The 19,778-nt window shown below is 38.3% G+C and overlaps 1 protein-coding gene across 1 annotated transcript; it reads left to right on the top strand.

Moving 5' to 3' along the window:
- Positions 1-2,242: 2,242 nt before the first annotated feature.
- On the top strand, positions 2,243-19,728 carry LOC101861922. The gene is made up of 16 exons (XM_005089943.1): positions 2,243-2,329; positions 3,390-3,648; positions 6,060-6,178; positions 8,047-8,250; positions 9,437-9,554; positions 9,747-9,860; positions 10,566-10,686; positions 11,692-11,763; positions 12,195-12,324; positions 12,988-13,146; positions 14,294-14,514; positions 15,350-15,479; positions 15,996-16,194; positions 16,928-16,980; positions 18,640-19,101; positions 19,708-19,728. Exons 1-16 carry the CDS (start codon positions 2,321-2,323, stop codon positions 19,726-19,728), a joined length of 2,391 nt encoding a protein of 796 aa, XP_005090000.1. The 5' UTR covers positions 2,243-2,320.
- The last annotated feature ends 50 nt before the right edge of the window (positions 19,729-19,778 follow it).

Genomic DNA, 19,778 nt, shown 5'->3' with positions numbered 1-19,778 from the left:
GGGGGGGGGGGATAATCTCCGGGCGTCAATTTTTGTGCGCTTTATTGTCTTTTCGTTCACCGTGTTTTAATTTCAAGCTTCAGCGTTCTTACTGTTCTGAGCATCAACGATCTAAGCAATCTTCCATCACCAGAGCATGGCAAACGCACTGCAGTTAGCCGCAAGTGTGAAATTTTACCGTGCAAAACACATGATATATATGATGGATTATAATAGGTCAAGCCACTGGCCCAACATGTCGTTCCATGCGTTATCTCCAAAGATCGTATCATGTGTATTGTAGCAGAGAATCTTTGGTATCTCCGCCGTCTTCTAAAAACAGTCTGTGGGTATCCCATGATATGATGACATAATACTACTAAAATATAAGCAGCCGATCAGGCAGGTGCGTCATTCTACTTTTAGCTGCATGTCATTGTGAGAACTGGTAATCGTTGGGGGTCACCAAAGTTCATTCAAAGTCTGTGTGCTGCGAAGTATAGGGTTCCAGAATGGGGGGATTATTGATTTTTTAAAACGAAGTGACTATTTCTCAGAACGCTCGGGAAAATGAAGTTGAACTCTATTTCTCCGAACGGTTTCTGATCACGAGATTTTTTGGTTATTTGCTAGATTCAGGCATCATCCTTCATAATTTAATTCTGTCATTCTGCAAGGACTGGGAGGAAGCATTTTTTGCATCGAATTCAATTTTTAGAGCTTTCTAGCTAGAGATTTTTAAATGTTTGAATATTCAGATACTTCAGTTGTGGTTGGGGCAATGTTCCCGCACTAAACTTCATTTGAAAATACCTTCAAAAGGTACTGCGAGAAAACAAGACTGCTTGACCTTGACAGTAGCCTATTTTGCATTTAGTCACGGAGCAAAAACTAAAATCCTTCATGTAAAAAAAAATTCCTTCACGCCCCCACCCCCCGTTCACACCTTACACACACACGGGCCACTCCATTTGCTTAAACTGACCGAGTTGCCAGGGTGAAAAGACCACCGTTTTTTGTTTTTTTTTGTGTGGCGAGAACAATTTTGGCACTAAAAACTGTCCCTCACCATTATTTTGTGAATTATTTAGCAGGGGGGACCCCCCTGCATCCCCCCTTTTTTGAACGCAACTTCCAGTTTTGTTTCCTATTGTGTACATTATAATGTATAAATGTCTATTGCGTTAGGCCAGGACCGCTTCTCCCGAAGAGAACCAATTATGCTTATGATGTTTATGCTTTTTGTGGTGGCTTCAATTTCATTTTACTGTAATGTAGGCCTATTTAAGCTATTTTTTTCCTTTCTCGATCGCTCACTAGAAAAGAATGTAAGCCTAGGCCTATTACTGAAATACATCGACCTGGGAACCAGTGACCTCGTCACACGGTGAAGTCGACACAGCTGAAAAGTGTGTGGCGAGTTCACAGAAAAAAGTATCCAAATAACAGTGAACTCGTCACACCACCTCCCCCGCGTAAACAACGGTCGACAGCGTTCGGCGTTGGTGGGAAAAATATTTCTGCTGTACGACATTTTTAACAGGTTTTATACATTGCACCCAAAAATGTGTCTGTTTTCTCTTTAAAATGTTGAAACAGATAGTTTGACATGTGTAGATTTTGATTGAATAAACTCTGGTTTTGTACATTAAAAAAATATATTAATTAAAGTTAAAGGTAGAGACGTGTGGGTTTGTCTGCCCATCCTCGGTGAACTCGCCACATGTTTCTCTCAAGTTTGAGAATGTGACGGAGATAACTGTGACGAGATCACTGGAGGTATGTGACATGTGACAACTTCACAGTGTAACGAGTTAAGTGGAAGCCTATACATCTTCACGTTTTAGTTTTAGTAAGAGTTTTACAGCACTCGCAACTGCATAAGGTCATGATCATATGAGCGCCATCTTCACCTTTGCTATAGTTGTTAGTCAGTAAGTTTTGTAAAGTAGGCCTGTAATATATTAATAAATTTTATAGGCTAATTATAATCAGTCATTTGTCTTTCAATATTATTTATACTGCTTTATAGTTATGCACAACTCTGAAAAAAATAAGTAAAAAGGTGGCCATTCTGCAGTTAAATTGAAATTGAAAACTGTCCTGTAGCTGTGCATTTTAACATTTAAAAAAATGCACAGCAAGAAGTGAAGTCACTCAGCACTGTCGAATTTGCTGAAACGGCCATTTGTCCTAGAAAATCACCTTTACTAAAAAAAACCCACTTCGCACTTTCATCCTGCCGATTTTTTCTTTTCTCTAGTATAATGACACTGTCCAAGACATCCACTTGTCTACTCTAAGATGACCACTTTTCTCCTTGTCTTGGACACTTTCAACTATGTTTGAGGTATGTCCTTGTTAAACAAACAGACACACACACAGCCTTTTATCAAGTCAAAGTAGCTTTTTCTGTGCTGCATAAGATCAACAACCCATTTCTGATAAAACCTTTGTCCCACAAGTACACTTTTCACCCCATTTCTTGTCTCCTAGTCTATATTATAATCCACTTAGTACATAGTAACATTGAATATGAAGTTTTCATCATTAGAAAGTTGTGAAGTTAAGCCCTATCATTTATTTACAAACAATACTTTATTGCACTTTGTCTCCTGTAAAATTAGTATCCTTGTTCCACTGTCCATCCAAATTAAAATGTAAGCCATGGCAGACACCTGTGTCCTTTCTGGGCTTGATGGCAGAAATTATAAGTCAGACAATCTAAGCTGCTTTTTGAGACGTTTCTTCCTGTTGATTGTGTTGTTTTTACACTGACTGCATTTAATTTAACAAAGTTTTCTAAATTCTGATTCTGATGTTTTTGAAGCAGGGATTGTCTTTCTTGTGTTGTGGTTTTTTTTTAAAGCTTTCTATATTATTTATAAGGCCTATTTATAATTTTAATTTCATCAAATTAGAATTTCTTTCGCTGCATTTTGTTGTCCATGCTGGATTTGGGTATTTTCTCTCTTTCCTCGTTGTGGGCAACTGGAGTGTAATCATATGACTAACTTCTTTTTTCTTTTGAGAAATAATAATGGGGTTCTTCTCTTTATTTTAATGTAGAGATATTTCTTTCTCAAACTTTTAGCAACATGTAGGTTGGATGCAATGTTCCATAAAAACAGTTTTTAGTCTTAGTTCATTGTCTTTATGCAAAGTTTAAATCGTTATCATCTGAAGGATAAATGAAAGTAGGAGATTCTTTCAAATTTAAAGATCTTCAGATTTTAAAGATCTTCAGATGCAATGTTTAAACAACATAATATGCTTCTATGGCTGGTAACATGAAGCATATTTGGATACAGAGATAACATTTTTTTTTTGCCTTCAGCTTGAAAATGAAGTGGACATTGCAGCTGGTCGTATATGGCAAAGTGAAATATATTTTTTAATGTGTATTTCAGCCTTTGAGCGGTTCAATGGAGCTGCCTGCCCACTACTTTCCTGTTGGTCTCTGTGCTTACACCAATGATCATCTTCCAAATGCTTGGGAAAGGAAGAAGTACACCAAGTTCACGGACTATGGTTCTCATGGTGCTGTTGATCTCAGCTTCAGTGAAGCCTCCAGAAAAGTCACTTTTGTTCCGCAGTACAGTCAGATGGGGTTGCGTGGTTTGTCATCAAGTGGATACTCCCTTCCGCTCTTGGAGAGACCATTGCAAGGTAATCTTAAAGGAATTTGAAATTTTCACTTCTTCTTCTATCCAGTGGTTGGGGCAACCGTGGGGGCACCACTGCATCTGAAAACCAGCTCTCGTCATTTATCTTTTCACTTCAAAGAGCATTAAAAGTTTTGAGGTGGCTAGAGTTCAGTTTTAGTTTTGTTTTCTTATAGATTTAGACATATTTTAAAACGGTGATGTCATGAACAGTATTTGATAATAATTTATCCTCCATTTTGTGCGTGCCTGAAATCCACGAAGAACGTGAAGTCGGTCCTGTTGTGTGGGTGTGAGACATGGAACGCATCACAAGCTTGCATAAAGAGGATCCAGGTTTTCTTGAACAGGTGTCTAAAAAAGTTACTGAGGACCAGATGGACAGACAGGGTCACCAATGTGGAAGTGTGAAGGAAAACAAGACAGATCCCAGTCAGATATGAGGTAGGAAGAAGGCGGTGGCGATGGATTGGACATACTCTCAGGAAGTCAGGCAGCTACATAACAAAGAAAGTTTTGGATTGGAACCCACAGGGTAAGAGATCAAGGGGAAGACCTCAAGGAACCTGGAGAAGAATCACAGAAATCGATGTACAGAAAAGTGGGAAGACATGGAATAACATCAAGAGGCTAGCCCAGGATAGAGAAAGGTGGAAGGTGTTTGTCCGTGGCCTATACCCTGGTGCAGGGTGAGAAAGGCAATGATGATGATGATGAAATACATAAAAGATAAACTTTGATAGAGAAATTCAAGATGCCAGAATGCCAACAATGATATGTCAGCCACCAACTCGCTCGATTCGAGTGATCGGCCCGAAAAGGCGACCGAGCCGGGCGATCGGCCCGATCCAGCCGTAGTGGGCACCCCGTATAAGAGTTAAGAGTATAAATTAAATTCATAGTGTAGCAACTTAAGCCTAGTTACACGATTCCTGCGTGCTAAAGTAGTCCAGTTAAACTAATATTGTTTTATTATTAATGCGCACAGGTATATATAAGGCGATTGTAAATAAACTTTAATTCATCTGTGCTTGGTTCACAACCCGACGTTCTGTCAAGTCTCTACAATAGTTTGCTTTGCTTTTCATCTACCTTTTCCAAGCTGTCACATACTTTCTTGTTATTGTTATTGTTATTGTCACTGAATGTGAGTTGATCTTGCGTCTTGCGCGCTATCATTCAAGACTGCGTGCTCAGGCGTGTTCAGCATGCAGAGGTGAGTAAATTATCAGTGTTTACGAGCGTCATTAAATAGGGCTTATTTATTGTAGCTAGCAAAGCTTAGAAATGTACTCATGTCTGCACGCAGAACACGCCTGAGCACGCACACTATTATCTTTCTCTAAAACATTTCCTTTGTGTACACTTAGTCATCTCTCTCTTTCTCTCTTATGCCCCCCCCCCCCTTACTTTGTCTCCCTCTCTCTTTCCTTATTTCTTTCTTTCTCACTTCCTGTCTGTCTGTCTGTCTGTCTTGTCTGTCTGTCTGTCTGTCTGTCTGTCTGTCTGTCTGTCTGTCTGTCTCTCTCTCTCTCTCTCTCTCTCTCTCTCTCTCTCTCTCTCTCTCTCTCTCTCTCTCTCTCTCTCTCTCTCTCTCTCTCTCTCTCTCTCTTTCCCCCTCGTATCCCTTTCAGTCCAGGTTGGCCCTGGAAAATAGGGTCAGAAGCGGCCTTCTGAATAATCTACTACTTCTTCTTCTTCTTCTTCTTCTTCTTCTTCTTCTTCTTCTTCTTCTTCTTCTTCTTCTTCTTCTTCTTCTTCTTCTTCTTCTTCTTCTTCTTCTTCTTCTTCTTCTTCTTCTTCTTCTTCTTCTTCTTCTTCTTCTTCTTCTTCTTCTTCTTCTTCTTCTTCTTCTTCTTCTTCTTCTTCTTCTTCTCTTTCTTCTTCTCCTCCTCCTCCTCCTCCTCCTCCTCCTCCTCCTCCTCCTCCTCCTCCTCCTTCTTCTTCTTCTTCTTCTTCTTCTTCTTCTCTCACTCCCTCTCTCTCTCCCCCTCTCTCTTTGATTTTTATCTATTTCTTTTATTGACACTTAACAACGTGTGTGCAGACGTGAGCAAATTTAAAGCTAAGCCAGCGACAATAAATAAACTACCATCTTTCGGCGTGACCTGCCTTGAGTCGTACCGCCAGTCCCCTCTTTGTCTTTGCGTTAATTTTCACTGCTCTGCTCTGCCCACCCTGCTTGCAGTGTGGCCAGAGCCTTAGGGATGCTGGAGCGATTTTGTGGCAGGCATCCTCATTTTCTTGGTTTACAAATAAAACTAGTTTTGTTTGGTGATTCAAATTTATGAAATTCTTACATAATAAAGCTGCTAATAAATGATGATTGAGGCCTCCGTCATATTTTTGAAAATATTATGGTTCATATTGCTTTTGATGTTAACCATTATTTATTTGTGTGTGTGTTTTGAACAGCCCAGTGGCAGCTGAGTGACTTCATTCTTGGTGGTCGCAGTTATCCTGACTCCCTGTTAAATATGCAACGAGTTTTGTGCGGAGCTGCTGACCTCAAAATGTCTGCTGGGCGGAAAAAGGTAAGTTATTGTACTCGTTTTTGTACTTGAAATGGTTGGGTTGTCCACTAGATTAATAAATATTGTATATTTTTTTTAGATTCCTTTAATTTTAGGAGAAAAGACAAAAAAAACAAACGAAATAACAGTTTCCATTTATCTTAACAGTATATATGCCTTGTATTTCTGTTACAAACATGCATGAAATGAGCAACACATTGTTTCTTTGACATCATGGATGCAATATACAGTGGAACCTGCCACGACGGCCACCTGTACAAACAGCCACTTTCCATTCCCCCCAAATATAATTCCTGTGTGTAAAGCGGTCACCTGTCCAACGCGGCCGCAGCTACCATTTTATATCACACAACCCCTACCACACCAAACAATAACACCTGTCTTAAATGGCAACATCTCTCATCGCCCGATGTTTTGTCATAAATTATGAATTTGCCCCTGGCGTTATGGATGAGCCGTCATAATCCAATCACCTATCGTTGTTGTTAGGTAGTTCCTCCAACCAATCATGTTGTGTAGGCCCCTCCTACTGTTGACCAACAGGTAACAATAAATTTTCAGCTGCTGGTGAGGTAAGCGTGTGATCCCTCATAACCTATAAGCCGCGCCCACAACTCGTACGCAAATTGTAAGTGAGATGAGTGGTCACTGTTTACCCAGTCTGTGACAAAGTAACAATGGACGTCAACATGAACTTGTGACAGAAGCGTCACTCGTTCTCCGAGTAGTGGCAACCCATGTGTTTGTTTTAACATGGCACTCGGTCTTACTCGTCTAACACATTTCATTTTACTGTCACTCTTGCACAAAATCAGCAACAACCAAAAAAAAGCTAACAATTGATCAGTCCTGCCTAAGATGGCCACTTTTCTCTTTGACAATGGTGGCTGTTTTAAACAGGTTCGGCTGTTATTGGAATACGTAGTTCTAGACGCTTGGCAAAGGTGTAGTAGATGTTGGACAAACCAAAAATCAACTCTTCACGATAGAGAACTACGTATTTGCATTATAATATTGCGTCCATGGGTCCAATGGCACAATGTGTGGCTCTGAGCACATGAAGAAAAACTCGTGATGCAGTTTGGGATTACAGAGTTAATAATATTATATTTAGAATTGTGATGTGACACAAACAATAAGATAAGATACATCTTTATTGTCCAGATCCTGGCACATTGGTTTGGTGTTTCACGTGTACACACACATACACAGACACACACGTGCGCACCCACACACACATGCACACACACATAGGCTTACAATCACATGCATAATATAAATGAGCAGCAATATAAACAATAATAATCGTAAGCTAGATACACACTCTATATTGGGAGGGACACTGGTTTTCTGATCTTCTGAAAAGTATTTACAGGTGATTTTTTTTCAAGATGTCTTCTGTGCTGTGTGTTCTTTTTGCCTTCAATTGTTTCATTTGAATCTCCAGGTTTGTAAAAATAATGTCAGCAAAACAACCCTTTATTTTGCAATAGAAAAACAGCTTATCTGAGATCTGAAAAACATGTTACATTTTTAAGCGTACTACTGAAATGAATTTACCAAATCTCCATTCAGGAAGACAGATCCAATCTGATTCATTTAATTCTAACATATCATGTGAGTGGCAGAAGTAAAAAAACCATTGTGTAATCATGAAAGAATAGTTTGATTTAATGTTTACAGTTAGCAGGCTCAATTAAATAACCTTCTGCCCTCAACTAAGAAACATTTGCTGTGAGACTAGATATTTTCTTCACCCAGTGACACCCCAAGAGTTCATTTCACCTTCCTTTACCTTTAGCTAGTAATGATTTAGGGCTCTTGATCAGACATTTAAGCTGGTTGTGACTTGTATTCTGTGGTTCTAGTTTCAGGAAATCTGGGGACATAAAATGCAGATTTGTCAACGTCTTCTTAAAAAAATGGTGGCATTGAATCAAGGCCAGGGCTCTGGAGAGGTGACTGATCCAAAGTATGCATCGCTCTGTTCACAACTGAGAAACAATTTGAGCTCACCAATGAAGACGTTTTTGAGAAAACACTCAAGTGTTCAACAGGCTTACAATGAAAATGTAAGTGAAGAACTTTGTCTATTTCATTGATTCTTCTCCTTCTTTTAATTATGAGGTATTGAAATTGTATTTAATGTCTATTCAGAAAGGACTATAGAGAGAAATGTCTTGTTATTCTTATATTGAATCGACTTTCTATTTTGTGTTCAGCCCTGCATTACCTGATTTGGAATTTTTTGTTTTCTTTCCATTGGGATAGAAAGCTCATAGTTACATGGTTAGGGATGATTTAACTTATAATGTGATAACCTTTCAAAGTGAATGTCCTGACCTCTTCAATATCATGCTGTATATTCTCATTTTATTTTTCTTGTCATCATTTAACCTGATCCGTTAGTGTGCCACCACTTTCAAAGATGAAATTTACTCGTTCATCCTATCTGTACGCTTTGCATAGCTGTCTGTCAAAATGATTTTTTGAGAAATACTGAATGTTTCAATGAGATGTTGTTAGCGATCCAGATAGTTTCAATGAGATCTTTGTATTAGAAGTATTCTAAAATGTGAAGAATACTACACGTGGGTACAAAATGACCCCAGGGTGTAGGGATAGGAACCATAGCCTTAAAATGCAGTAGAGCTTTTTAATTCTTTTGAAGAACTTTGTACTCTATTGCCAACACTCCCCTCCCCAAAATGATAGCAAAACAAAATTTTCATGAAAGTTCCTTTCACTTGTCTGCCATCTTGTTTCTTCACAATGTTTGTGGTGATACCATTTATTTTGATTTATTTCACTTTGCCTTGAACGTACAGATGGCTCAGTTGGGTGGACACTGCCTGGCTTCTTGTCAGTTTTTACCATCGGTTGTTTAAAACAAAAATTGCTGAGTCCAATGTTGTACGTAATGCACTGGGTGTGTAAGAAGGAGGGGTGTATAAAATTTATTATACTTGCTGACGACATGGATTGCTATAATGGGGTTGTTTTTCCATCATTGAGGCTATCAAGACAGCAGATTTTTTATTTTTTAAAATTGACCAAGCCTTTTTTAAAACTTTTGTATCAAAGGTGAATTTTGGATTATTAGGTAGCAAAAAGTTTCTTTTTATATTAGCTTGCATCATCCAACTTCTTTGGTTTTTAGTTTTTGTAAGAGTTTTATGGCACGCGCAACGCAATAAGTTCCTAGAATCTTTGGATTTGTATGTATCATTTTCCTGTTCTTTGGTTTTTTTTTTACAGTGTTTGCAAGGTTTCAACTCAGACTTTCACGGAGGTCTGCTCAGTCATGTGACCACGGACAACCCGTCTCAACATATCCTGGTCCACGCTGGTGGTGGGGAGCACTTTAGGGATATTTGTATCCTTTTTGAACACTGCGTTAGAGAAGAAAAAAAGCTTGCTTACTGTTCTTTCCTGTCTCTATGATAGAATATTCGAGGCTTGTGTATGGATTTAGCTGAATATGATTGGTTGCGTATGATATCCAGCTTTTTTTTCTTTTGGGAAGTAAAGTGTATATCGTATTGTTTGCCTTAACTGCAAATTTAAGATATGACAAAAGTAACACCAGGGGAGCATAGAAGTCTGTACAGATCTGAGGTGTTGAAGAAGACCACTTGTGTGGATCCTGTATTTCAGATTTCAACAGCCTCAAAACACAACAGTAAGTGCTTAAGGAGTTTATGGCCGTAAATTGTTTATCAAACTGTAGTTTACTTATAAATATAATGGGGTAATTTGTACTTTAATGTTCAGAAGGTATAGTTGGATTTTTCATCTGGTTTAGGCAGATTATTTCATGAAGGATTTTGATTTGTCCATCTGAAAGTTTACATGTTTTGAAGTTATAACATAATGAACAATGCATGGTGAATATTACCTGAATAAAGGAAAGGCATAAGTGATTGTATTTTTTCTTTTTGTTTGGAAATTATTTATAACAAAATGTTTTAGATGGACTGACAGGAACTGCCAGATTTGAACTGGAACTTTCATGACAAGATGTTCTGTGATGCTAGCGGAAAGCAATTTGTTTTCCAGCTTCTCTTTAATATTAATTGCTCTCGAAATGCTGCTATGCGCTTTCTGTTTTATAGAGATTTTGTTATTTTATGTGCAAAACCTTGTGAGGTCATACATTGAAGACTTTAAAATAATACTACAGTGAGCTGCTGCCATCCACCATATTTCTCTTGAAATTGATTAGATTGCTTACTATATTGCCTTTATATGCATGAAACTCAACTTGACAAAAGAAAGAAATTATAATGCATTTCTCAAGGAAGGCCTCTTTTCATGATGATAATTAATCGTCATCTATTGTAATCTTGAGTGGTGACATGATCAATGTATAACTTCTTCTGTTCAGGCTTTATCTGTGTCCGGAGCAGGCATAAATGTGTGTTGATTGGCACAGATACTGAAGACCCCCTAGAAGAAAAGGCTGTCTTGGATCTAGAAGATGAAATTTTAAGTTGTGTTGACCCGAGGTAAGCTCTTGTGAGCAGAACTATTTATATTCATAGATATACACTGTACTGGCATCTGTGGTGTTATAGCAGTTAGGTGCCTCACTGTTGCATACAGAAGACCTGAGTTTGATTCCTACTATGGGGTGAATTTTTATCAAGTATCTTGGTCTTTCTGCTGGAATGTTGGATCCCTCTCAGCCTAGGTTGAAGGGTGCAAGCCTATCTCATAAATGATTTAATTTGTGTTGATGGGGTCTTAAAAACACCTACTTAAAATAAAGGATATATATCATACTCATAAAGATTCATCCTTTAAAACTTTCATAACTTTTTGGAAATAAAGCAGTTCTTTTTTTTTATTGGTTTGCTTTTCATAGTTTATCTTTAAGATTTAGAAATATCTGATTGCTATGGAGTAGTGAAACTTGATCGAATGAGAATGTGATACTGACTTAAAGGAATATGATACAGTTCTTTAAGACTCAGTCTTTGCAAAAGTGATTTGCACAAAAATGTTTCTTCTTGTGGCATTAGTTTACAATTAAATCGACATGCTGATCTTTTCTACTGCACTAAAGGAGGGATTTTTTTTGTTCTTGCCATTGACCATGCTTGAGAAGAATGTTAAAGCAGTTACTGTTTTCAAAGTACAGGTGTGGCCCTAAAGTTGTTCTGTGCCGTCCACAGGCAGAGCAATGTAACTTCTCATTTTTAATGGGGCAAGCCAGGTGGGGACATGGGCACTTCCAATGCAGGGATGAATGAGGTTAACAAACCAATAAAACTAAACCCTTGATATTGTCAGATACCTTGCTCTGTCATGGAAGGGGAGGGCAGCCAATGGATTGGTTAATGATTTCAGGTATATTATGGTCTCTGTGTTTTTGCAGTGTGAGATGACAGTTTTAATGTTTAATAGTTATGGCAGTTATACTTCATGTCAGGGTATCCTTCTCCAACTGTACCAATGTTTCATTTGTATACATTTTTTTTCTTTTTTCTTTTTTCTTTCTATTTTGTCAGCCCATATGTGGACAATGAGATTGTGATGTCCAACAGTACAGGAACTGTTTATCTGTGGGATATTAAGGCTGGGTAAGTCTGTGGACAAAGTGAGCGGTGCATTTTGGTACAAAGTGGTTCATACTTGATTTTGCTGTTTTTTTGGAGAAAAGATGTTCAAGTGTGCACCATGAACAGTTTGATCTCTGATTTTATGTTAGTTTGTGGAAAATGACCAGAATGACCTGTCTTCACATATTTTTTGTCAGAGAGAAAAAAAATTGAGGTGGACTTTAAAGCTAGATAAAGTTCAAAGGTTGTTGTTTTGGAAAGTGGGCGGTAATTTATTTTAGTATAAAGGAAGGTTTATATTAGTGAATGGTTGTAAGTTAACATGACCGTGGTAAAATATTCACCTCAGAATTATAGAATATTAAATATTTGGTCCTTAGACATAAGCTGCACATAGTGGAATGCCATATTTTTTCCTTCTTTTTTACACACACTATCTTTTTGTTTTCCAGGAAAAAAAAACTGTTGGTCAAACAATCTAAGTCTGACCTCCAGGACAGGTGGACATGGTGCTACTTTGCTGGTCATCCTCGCCAGGTTGTGGTGGCAGATAATAAGTCCGTTGAGATGTATGACCACAGGGTAAGTAGTAGATAGAGAAACGTTTTGTTTGTTGCAGTTTTTTTTATTTTGGTAAAAGTTTTCCCAAATTTCACATGTCTGCTTTATTATAATTTGTTTCCTTTGTTTCTTTCGGGATGAATATAAATAACTCGACTTGAGACATGCTATTTAATATTGGTATTCATATGATTGAATGAAAAATCAAAGATTGAAAAACTACTGCATGTTGGGGTGGGGGTGCCTCCTAATGTACAAGCACAGTCATAATTGTCCAGGGTGGCCACCCATTGATGTGGAAAGAAGTGGTTGCCTTAGGTGGATATCTTGGACAGTGTCATTATAATATTGAAAAAAGTGCAAAAGGGAGTTGGGGGTGAAATTGGAAAGTGGTCTTTTGTTCAGATGAATGTCTTGACAAGCTGGCTGCTAGAGCAGGTTTGACTGTAGCTTCTTTTTCTCTGTAGTTGAGGGCATTTTGAAAATAAGAAGAAAGTGATATACTCCCCATTCTTTCTGGGTATTTAAAAAGTACTATTCTCTTTTTTATTATGAAATCCCTAAAATATAACAAATATTTCACAAAGGGATTTAGTTGAACAGAAGCATAATGGGCAATATGAAAGTTTTTCCCAAAAAAAATCCGCTTATTGTTTGTATATCTTTATATTAAAATTTCTTCAGACAAAGTTTTTGAAAGGCACCGAGATATTCGGTCTGAGTCCGAAGTTTGTGAGGTCAACTGAGTCTGTCCGAAGTGCCTGCAATGTTGGATTCCCTAACCACTGTGTTGTCACTGACAATGCTGTTTTCTTGATGGATCAAAGATTTCCTGCTGTGCCTGTGAGTTTTGTTAGTGTTATATGAGGCTAGACTCATTACAGTTGTGCTGCACTGGTTGTTAAAATGCTCTAATAATCATCATATTAATATTAAAAAATGGAAAGACTCAAAGCGTTATTTGCTTGCATGCTATTGTGTTAAATATGAGGTAGAGTTGAGTTTGAGTTCATTTGAAGTTATGTCTGCACATATGGATGTTTTAGTTTACTTGCCATGAGTTTTTGTTGGTAATGAATATTATATTGTTGCTTTAAACGTGAATGTTTTTGGAACATCAGCTTGTCTTTTTTGTTGTTGTATGGACGAGCACTAAAAGGGTTACGTAGATTTTCAGAATAGTTTGAAAGAATCTGCTGTATAATTTATTGTGCATTGCATTTTGTTTCCTTTTTGAGGTCTTTTGCGTCGGTAGCCTAGTAGTTAGGCTACCGGACTCGTAATTGTGAGATTGTGGGTTTGGGGGTTTGAGCCTCAGCTCGGTCTGACGTTGTGTCCTTGGGAAAGGCACTTTACACGAACTTCCCACTTGGCTCGGTCCTATCGGAGACGGACGTTAAATTAGGAGGTCCCATCTCTTAAATAACCTAATAGTGTTGGGCGTTAAACTCATACCATTTCACCATGAGGTCTTTTGAAAAGATAGTATGTACAACTTATATGACCTTATTCTATCCAATTTTTGGGTGTTGTGCAGATGGTGTACGTAAAACATAAATTTTCATGTAACTGTGTTATTAGTTGACAGTAATCCCCCCCCCCCCGTGGTCCTTCTTTTTACTTTTCAAGTGGAGCCTTCTTCTCTATGGTGACATACTCCTCTACTCCTCTCAAAACACAGTATGAATAGATATTGGGGTGGTCTTTTTTTTTTCTGTCATGACTGCTGATGTTAATTTTTTATGAAGAATTGAATTGTGAAACGATTTCAATGTAGGGGGGGGGGGGGGTGTCAGCTTACTTGGGCTACATTGTGGGGAACTTGGGTCAAATTTATTTATGGAGCTAACTTGGTTGGAAAGTTTTTAAGACTCCCTGCTCTTGTCTACTCTTATGGCTGAGGTTAAGTTAGGGTCTTTCCTCTGAAAATCATATCCAATTGTCTGGAAACAGGTTTTAACATATATAACTTAATGTTTCTATTGGTCAGGTTTTGAGCTGGAATCACGAACTGATGATGGCAAGCCCGCAGTATGTCAAAGTGTTCCCTTCATCCTCACTAGCTGGTGGCCCCACAGACAGATGTAGTGGCGACAAACTTCTGTTAGTTGGAGCCCAGCAACCGGCTGAGGTCATGTGTTACCCCATCAGTGTCAAGTCTTCCTCTGCCCCAACTGCCAGCTTTTTACCATTCAGAGTGTCCAGACCAGGGTTCGTTATTGCTTGTTTGTGGCTCACATTCTTTCCTTTCTGTTTATACTGTTGTAGTTATGTCTGATGATCTGCTGGTTACAGTTGCAAATAGAAAAGATGGTAGAGAAAAACAATCTAAAGTAACAATGTAGATTGTCAGTCGTTTTTCCTGCCTTCACCACTACTGGTATTTCCTCCATGCTTAAGTCTTTTGTACCATAACCTATTGCTTGGAGTCAGAAGTGATAATAACTTTTTATAAGAAAGCATAATGCCTGTGTAATAGTACAAAGTGATGAAAAAGTTGAATAGACAGTTACATAATTATCAGGGGAACCAGACCAGTTCTACTGACATATTATTGTACAAAGGCAGAAGGACTCATGCTAATGATCTAGAATCATTCTTCTCCTCAAAATATGTTTTTGCTTGAATTTCCAGCTCTTCTTTTTACTCATGATTACCATGTGGTCTACTAACTCTTGTTGGTGATACAACCTTGTAGCAAGTGTTCTTTAAGTTTCCTGTTTGACACTGGTAACTCTTTCCTGGAAATGTGTTTGCCAATTTTATTTTCAGTGTTTTCCTTTTACTTTTAAACAAAGGAGACTGGAAACTCATCTGTTTCGAGCTTTCTCATTACTCACCATGGAAGGAATAAAGGGACGTAGGTCTGACTGAAATGCACAATACAGTGAAATAGTCCAGACAGTCAGTTACTGTACATCTGTCTGTTTTTTTATCTTTGGGTGTGGGATTGTATGAAAACTACCAAGATGATTTTTTTTCTTTCCCTTATATAGAGACTGACATTATGATGATTACATTTTTATCATTCTTCCCACTCTTGCAGGGAGTTTGCTCAGAGACCGGAGGTATTGAGCCAGTCTGATGCTGATGTTGTAGGGAAGAGATTTGATGCTTCACTGGCAGGTGTGACTGCACTGCCTGCTTTGTCTTGCCAGGGGTTTACTGTGTACCAGGTGAGAAAAGTGAGAGAGGCATGAAATAGGTGATGAAGACAGGATGGTAGTAAGAGTCGAAAAAAGAGTAACTGAAGAGGGAAAAACAGAATGGTCATGAAAGAAAGAAAGTGAAAGCTATGTATGAACAAATCAATTAAAAAAAAGAGGCAAATAACAAAAATGCTTGTTTGTTATTTAAAGAGTTTATTGTATCGTAGAAAATTTTTTTTTCTTTGTGTATTGATTTAGGCATGACAAAAGCTGCTAAAATTGTAAAAGCTGCTACAAAAAGTTAATTGTTCCAACGACAAATAATATTCCATGCAGGAAGCTCAATATGATAAAAATGTTATTTTTCTTAAGATCTTAAGTCCCTGTGCTCTCTACATATCCATTGCTGCTCCCTTTTCCTCTTTATTTTTATGCTTAAGGGACTTTTCAACTGTAAATCCCCCCACCCCCACCCTTTTCCTCCTGTTCCTTTAATTCCAAATGTGATCTATTTATGTTGCATGGTGTCTTTCTTCCTAACAGATGGATAGCTATGGAGAAATATTTTACAAGCCACACTTGTTCCGAGGAAGAGATTTAAGGTCTGGTGTTCTTGAAATGAGCAGTAAAGATGAGGCAGTGGCAATATCCAGGGGGTGCGCCTGGGTGTCGACGATGGAAGCCGGGTATATGAGTGATGATGACGAGGACCTTACTCTGGAGTACACTAACACCACATTAAGTAAGTTATGTGGCTCTCTGGCCCCATATGTGGTGCAACCACTAACTTTGCATTCGATTACTCCTGTGTTTTGTGCCATGCAAAAAGTGAACCCGTGCAGGCTAAAAGATGTCCAAATGGATCTTTTCCCCCTTTTTCTTTCTTCGGTGAATTCGCTGTATGGTTAATTTTGGTGTCCAGTTATTTGAATTGTCAAATCTGTGCAATTGAAATGGGGTGGAATGTTTGACTGGCTGCTGTACATTTATCAAAAAAGAATAAACTATACATGTTATTGGACATTGTCCTCATAGCAATTTGTCTTGTAAAATAATGTACAAATGTGCGATATGACCTTGGTTACACTATAAGCCATGCACAGTTGAATGTCTTTTGTTAGAAGGAATGATGATTAATGAACTTGAGGGGTGTTAGAGATATTATTTTCATTTTGAGGACAAAATAAACCTTCGTCAAGCTTTTTAAAATTTAATTGATGTTTAGTTATGAATGTGAGTAGTGTTACTTTGGCATTAATTCAGGAACATCTGGACAAGATGGCTCTATGTATTAGGAGAATTCTTCTCTTTTTATCGATAGGCCCCCCCCTTAAAGAGGAAGTGGAAATAGGAAAAATAATGTAATCAATCATTGCTGTTGCTCAAAACACTATCCCCATATTGTTTTTGATTTTGCAAAGGTATTGCCTTTCCATCATAGTCACTTCTGTGTTTGTATAATTTTTATTTTGCAGGTAAGAAAATAGCAAAAGACATTTTCTCAAGTTGCGGGTCTGAAGAAGAAAAGGTCAGTATTTAATATATATAAAAGTAGTTTATGAGAGGAATTGTATACAGACCACCTGGGCTTTATTTGAAACAGATGTCCTACATTCTGTATGAAATCTTGTCAGAGTGAAATAGATTGAGGCACCTGCATTGAGCATGAAATAGGCCTCTTAGTTAGTGGACATGTAGTGCAACTATCATTTTTTTGTGAACCACACTCTTTTTTATGTTGTTATTGATGGATTCATCACTTTTATTGCTTTATGTACTCTAACAGAACCTCGGGTTATGTTATGGGGGTGGGGGGTAGGGTATACTTTGACTCCAAAATGGGCTCATTTTTGTAGGTCGAGCATAAGATACAGAGTGAAATTCTGACATGCTGGAGGGGGCTCAATATGTGTGGAATCAAGTACTAATTGGGATTGAAATATAGTGTCTTACCTTTTAAGAACTTTTAATTGAGATTTGTTCAATCTGTGAGCTTGGAGTGGCAGGTAATCTAAGCAAGTCGTGGTGATGTGCTGTAATTTACCCAGATTTTTAATCAATGTTGGGCTTGATCTTGGTTGCTTGTCATGCATTTAGTACTGGGAGAATATACTTTTGGACTTCAGTTTAAAAAAAAAATTGCTTGAATTATAGATGGGTACATATGGTAAAAGGAATTTGTTCTAAACAACTGATTTAGAAATGAATTTATTCAATACAAATATAAGAAGTCTTATTTTTGTAAAGCTGGTTAGAAATGCTTGCGGCATGCACCATAAAAAGCCAGTTCTGGTTCTGGAAAGAAAATATTTAATGTAAGCAGCACAGTTTACGTTACTTGTGGCTATATCTGTTTTGCTGATGGTAAAATTTCTAAGAGAAGTGCTCATTTCTCAGGATGGACAGATTAATATGCAAATAATATTAGTATTTTGGGGTTTTTATTTGTATTTTATACATCTGACCATTGAGGTCTCTTTTTTCTTTGCATAGTCTCTACGCTTTCAAAATATTATTTGCTGTCATTTTAACCCTGTCGTTGCCAGGGGGTATGCGTTCCTACCGTCAGCATTTATTTTCAGCTGAGCTTTTTTCCCAGGACAGCAGCCTAATGACTCAGTGTTAATGGACGCGCGATCTAGATCTAGCCCACTCATGACATATTTCGGACTCCGAGTCTTCGACAATTGTCACTTTTCTGACTTGTTTTATTCCTCATTTCTTCCCATCTTACTCATAATTTTGATTAACATGCAAATTTAAGTGAAAACGTGAATTTATTTTGCCTTTTTTAAGTCATTACGATGTTTACATTTTACAAGAGCACAGAGCATGCGGCTGCCCGCAAACGTTTATCGATCTCTAACAAGTATTGCAGTAAAGTAATACTAGCAAATTTGGTACCAATAGGTATTTTTTTTATTTCTGAATACAAATCTACATTATGCTTGTGGCTTAAACTCCATACAGAAGAATTAAAGCCAGGCTATTAGCGTGATGTTCATATAACATCATATAAGCAACTAGGAGCGGCAAATTTTACCAACTTCCTTGACGTACATGGTATGGCACAGCGCTAAAAATTACACATTTTCATGATGTACCAAGGCAATGAAGGGGTTAATCAGTCTGTTTTGGAACTGGATTGCCTTTCAGAAAAAAAATGTACCTTGTTTTTTTTTTTCAGGAAGATGATCACATTGCAATGAAGAAAAAACTTAGGAAAAAAATGTTAAGGAACAAAAAGAAAGGGGTGAAATCTAAGGAATTTGTTCAACAAAAAGCTGTCGTCAGTGACAGTGAGGATGCTAAGGGAGAACAGGACATAATGGAAGAGAGTGAAGATGATGAAAAGGAGGAACAGGAGATAGCGGAGGAGAGGGAAGAGAGCAAGATCAAACAACATGGACTTGAGAAAAGCTGGACAGTGGACATTGATGAACTACCGTCTGATGTCAAGGTGTGCCCGGATAGTCCTGCCTTGCTGGCCTCTGGGCTGAGACTGGCTGGTGTGTCTGGATGTGCACGAAAGTTGACATACTGTGAGTCGGCCTTCACTGGGGTCTCTTCCTCTTCCTGTGACGGTTTTCGTTCTATAGAGAAGTCAAAAAGTTCTCTGGCTGCTATGAACTCAAGCACATCTCACTGTGTCAGAGAGGATGGAATAGATAGCAGCAGAGCACAAACACTTTTGTCTAGGGAAAACCTACCATCTCCACAATCCCCTGTAGAACGTCTTGCAAAATTAAGCTCGGCGAAAAAGTCACCTTGTTCGCCTTTGAAAAGGACAAGAAGCCGATCAAAACCTGTCTCACTGTTCAGACCACCACGTAACAGCACAGTGACAACAGAAGTGGAGACTGAATGTGTGGCTGCTGCCAACCATGTGAAAAACTCAGAAGAAGTCTCAATGTGTTCAGAATATTCAGATGTGTCAGAGCTAGATCAAAGCCAACTGTCTGGCTCTGGTAGTGAGAGAGCACAGACGAGGAGGATTAGTAGAAGAAAGCGTCCTCTCAGTGAAACAATGTTTGAGGACCCAGAGAGTCTTTTTAAAAGAAAGAAACAAAGGAGAATTAGCTGAAGTTACTTTTGTGTATGTAGGCGTGTGTTTCTTTGTGTGTATGCGGGTGTGTGTGTGTGGCATTGGGAACCTTTACAATTGTGATACTGCCGAAGTCAGTTGTTACATATATGGTCTGGTTCTGCTGCTCATGTGTGGTTATTGCTGATGTCTCACTGTTCTTGTGAGAAGGTAGAGCAACCTGACTCCTGATATGGTGAACATAGTCCTGTTTGTAGAAGTAAAACTCGGGCAGAACTGAG

The sequence above is a fragment of the Aplysia californica genome, unplaced genomic scaffold (assembly GCF_000002075.1).
Source record: "Aplysia californica isolate F4 #8 unplaced genomic scaffold, AplCal3.0 scaffold00010, whole genome shotgun sequence".
Lineage (NCBI taxonomy): Eukaryota > Metazoa > Mollusca > Gastropoda > Aplysiida > Aplysiidae > Aplysia > Aplysia californica.
Note: the sequence above shows the minus strand (reverse complement) of the source record. Positions and strands in the feature narration are given on the sequence as shown.

Excerpts from the sequence above, each read along its gene's own strand:
- LOC101861922 (XM_005089943.1), top strand. Across the intron at positions 6,179-8,046 it reads TGTCTGCTGGGCGGAAAAAG|TTTCAGGAAATCTGGGGACA; the intron begins GTAAGTTATTGT and ends CTGTGGTTCTAG. Across the intron at positions 19,102-19,707 it reads ACTCAAGCACATCTCACTGT|GTAGAGCAACCTGACTCCTG; the intron begins GTCAGAGAGGAT and ends TCTTGTGAGAAG.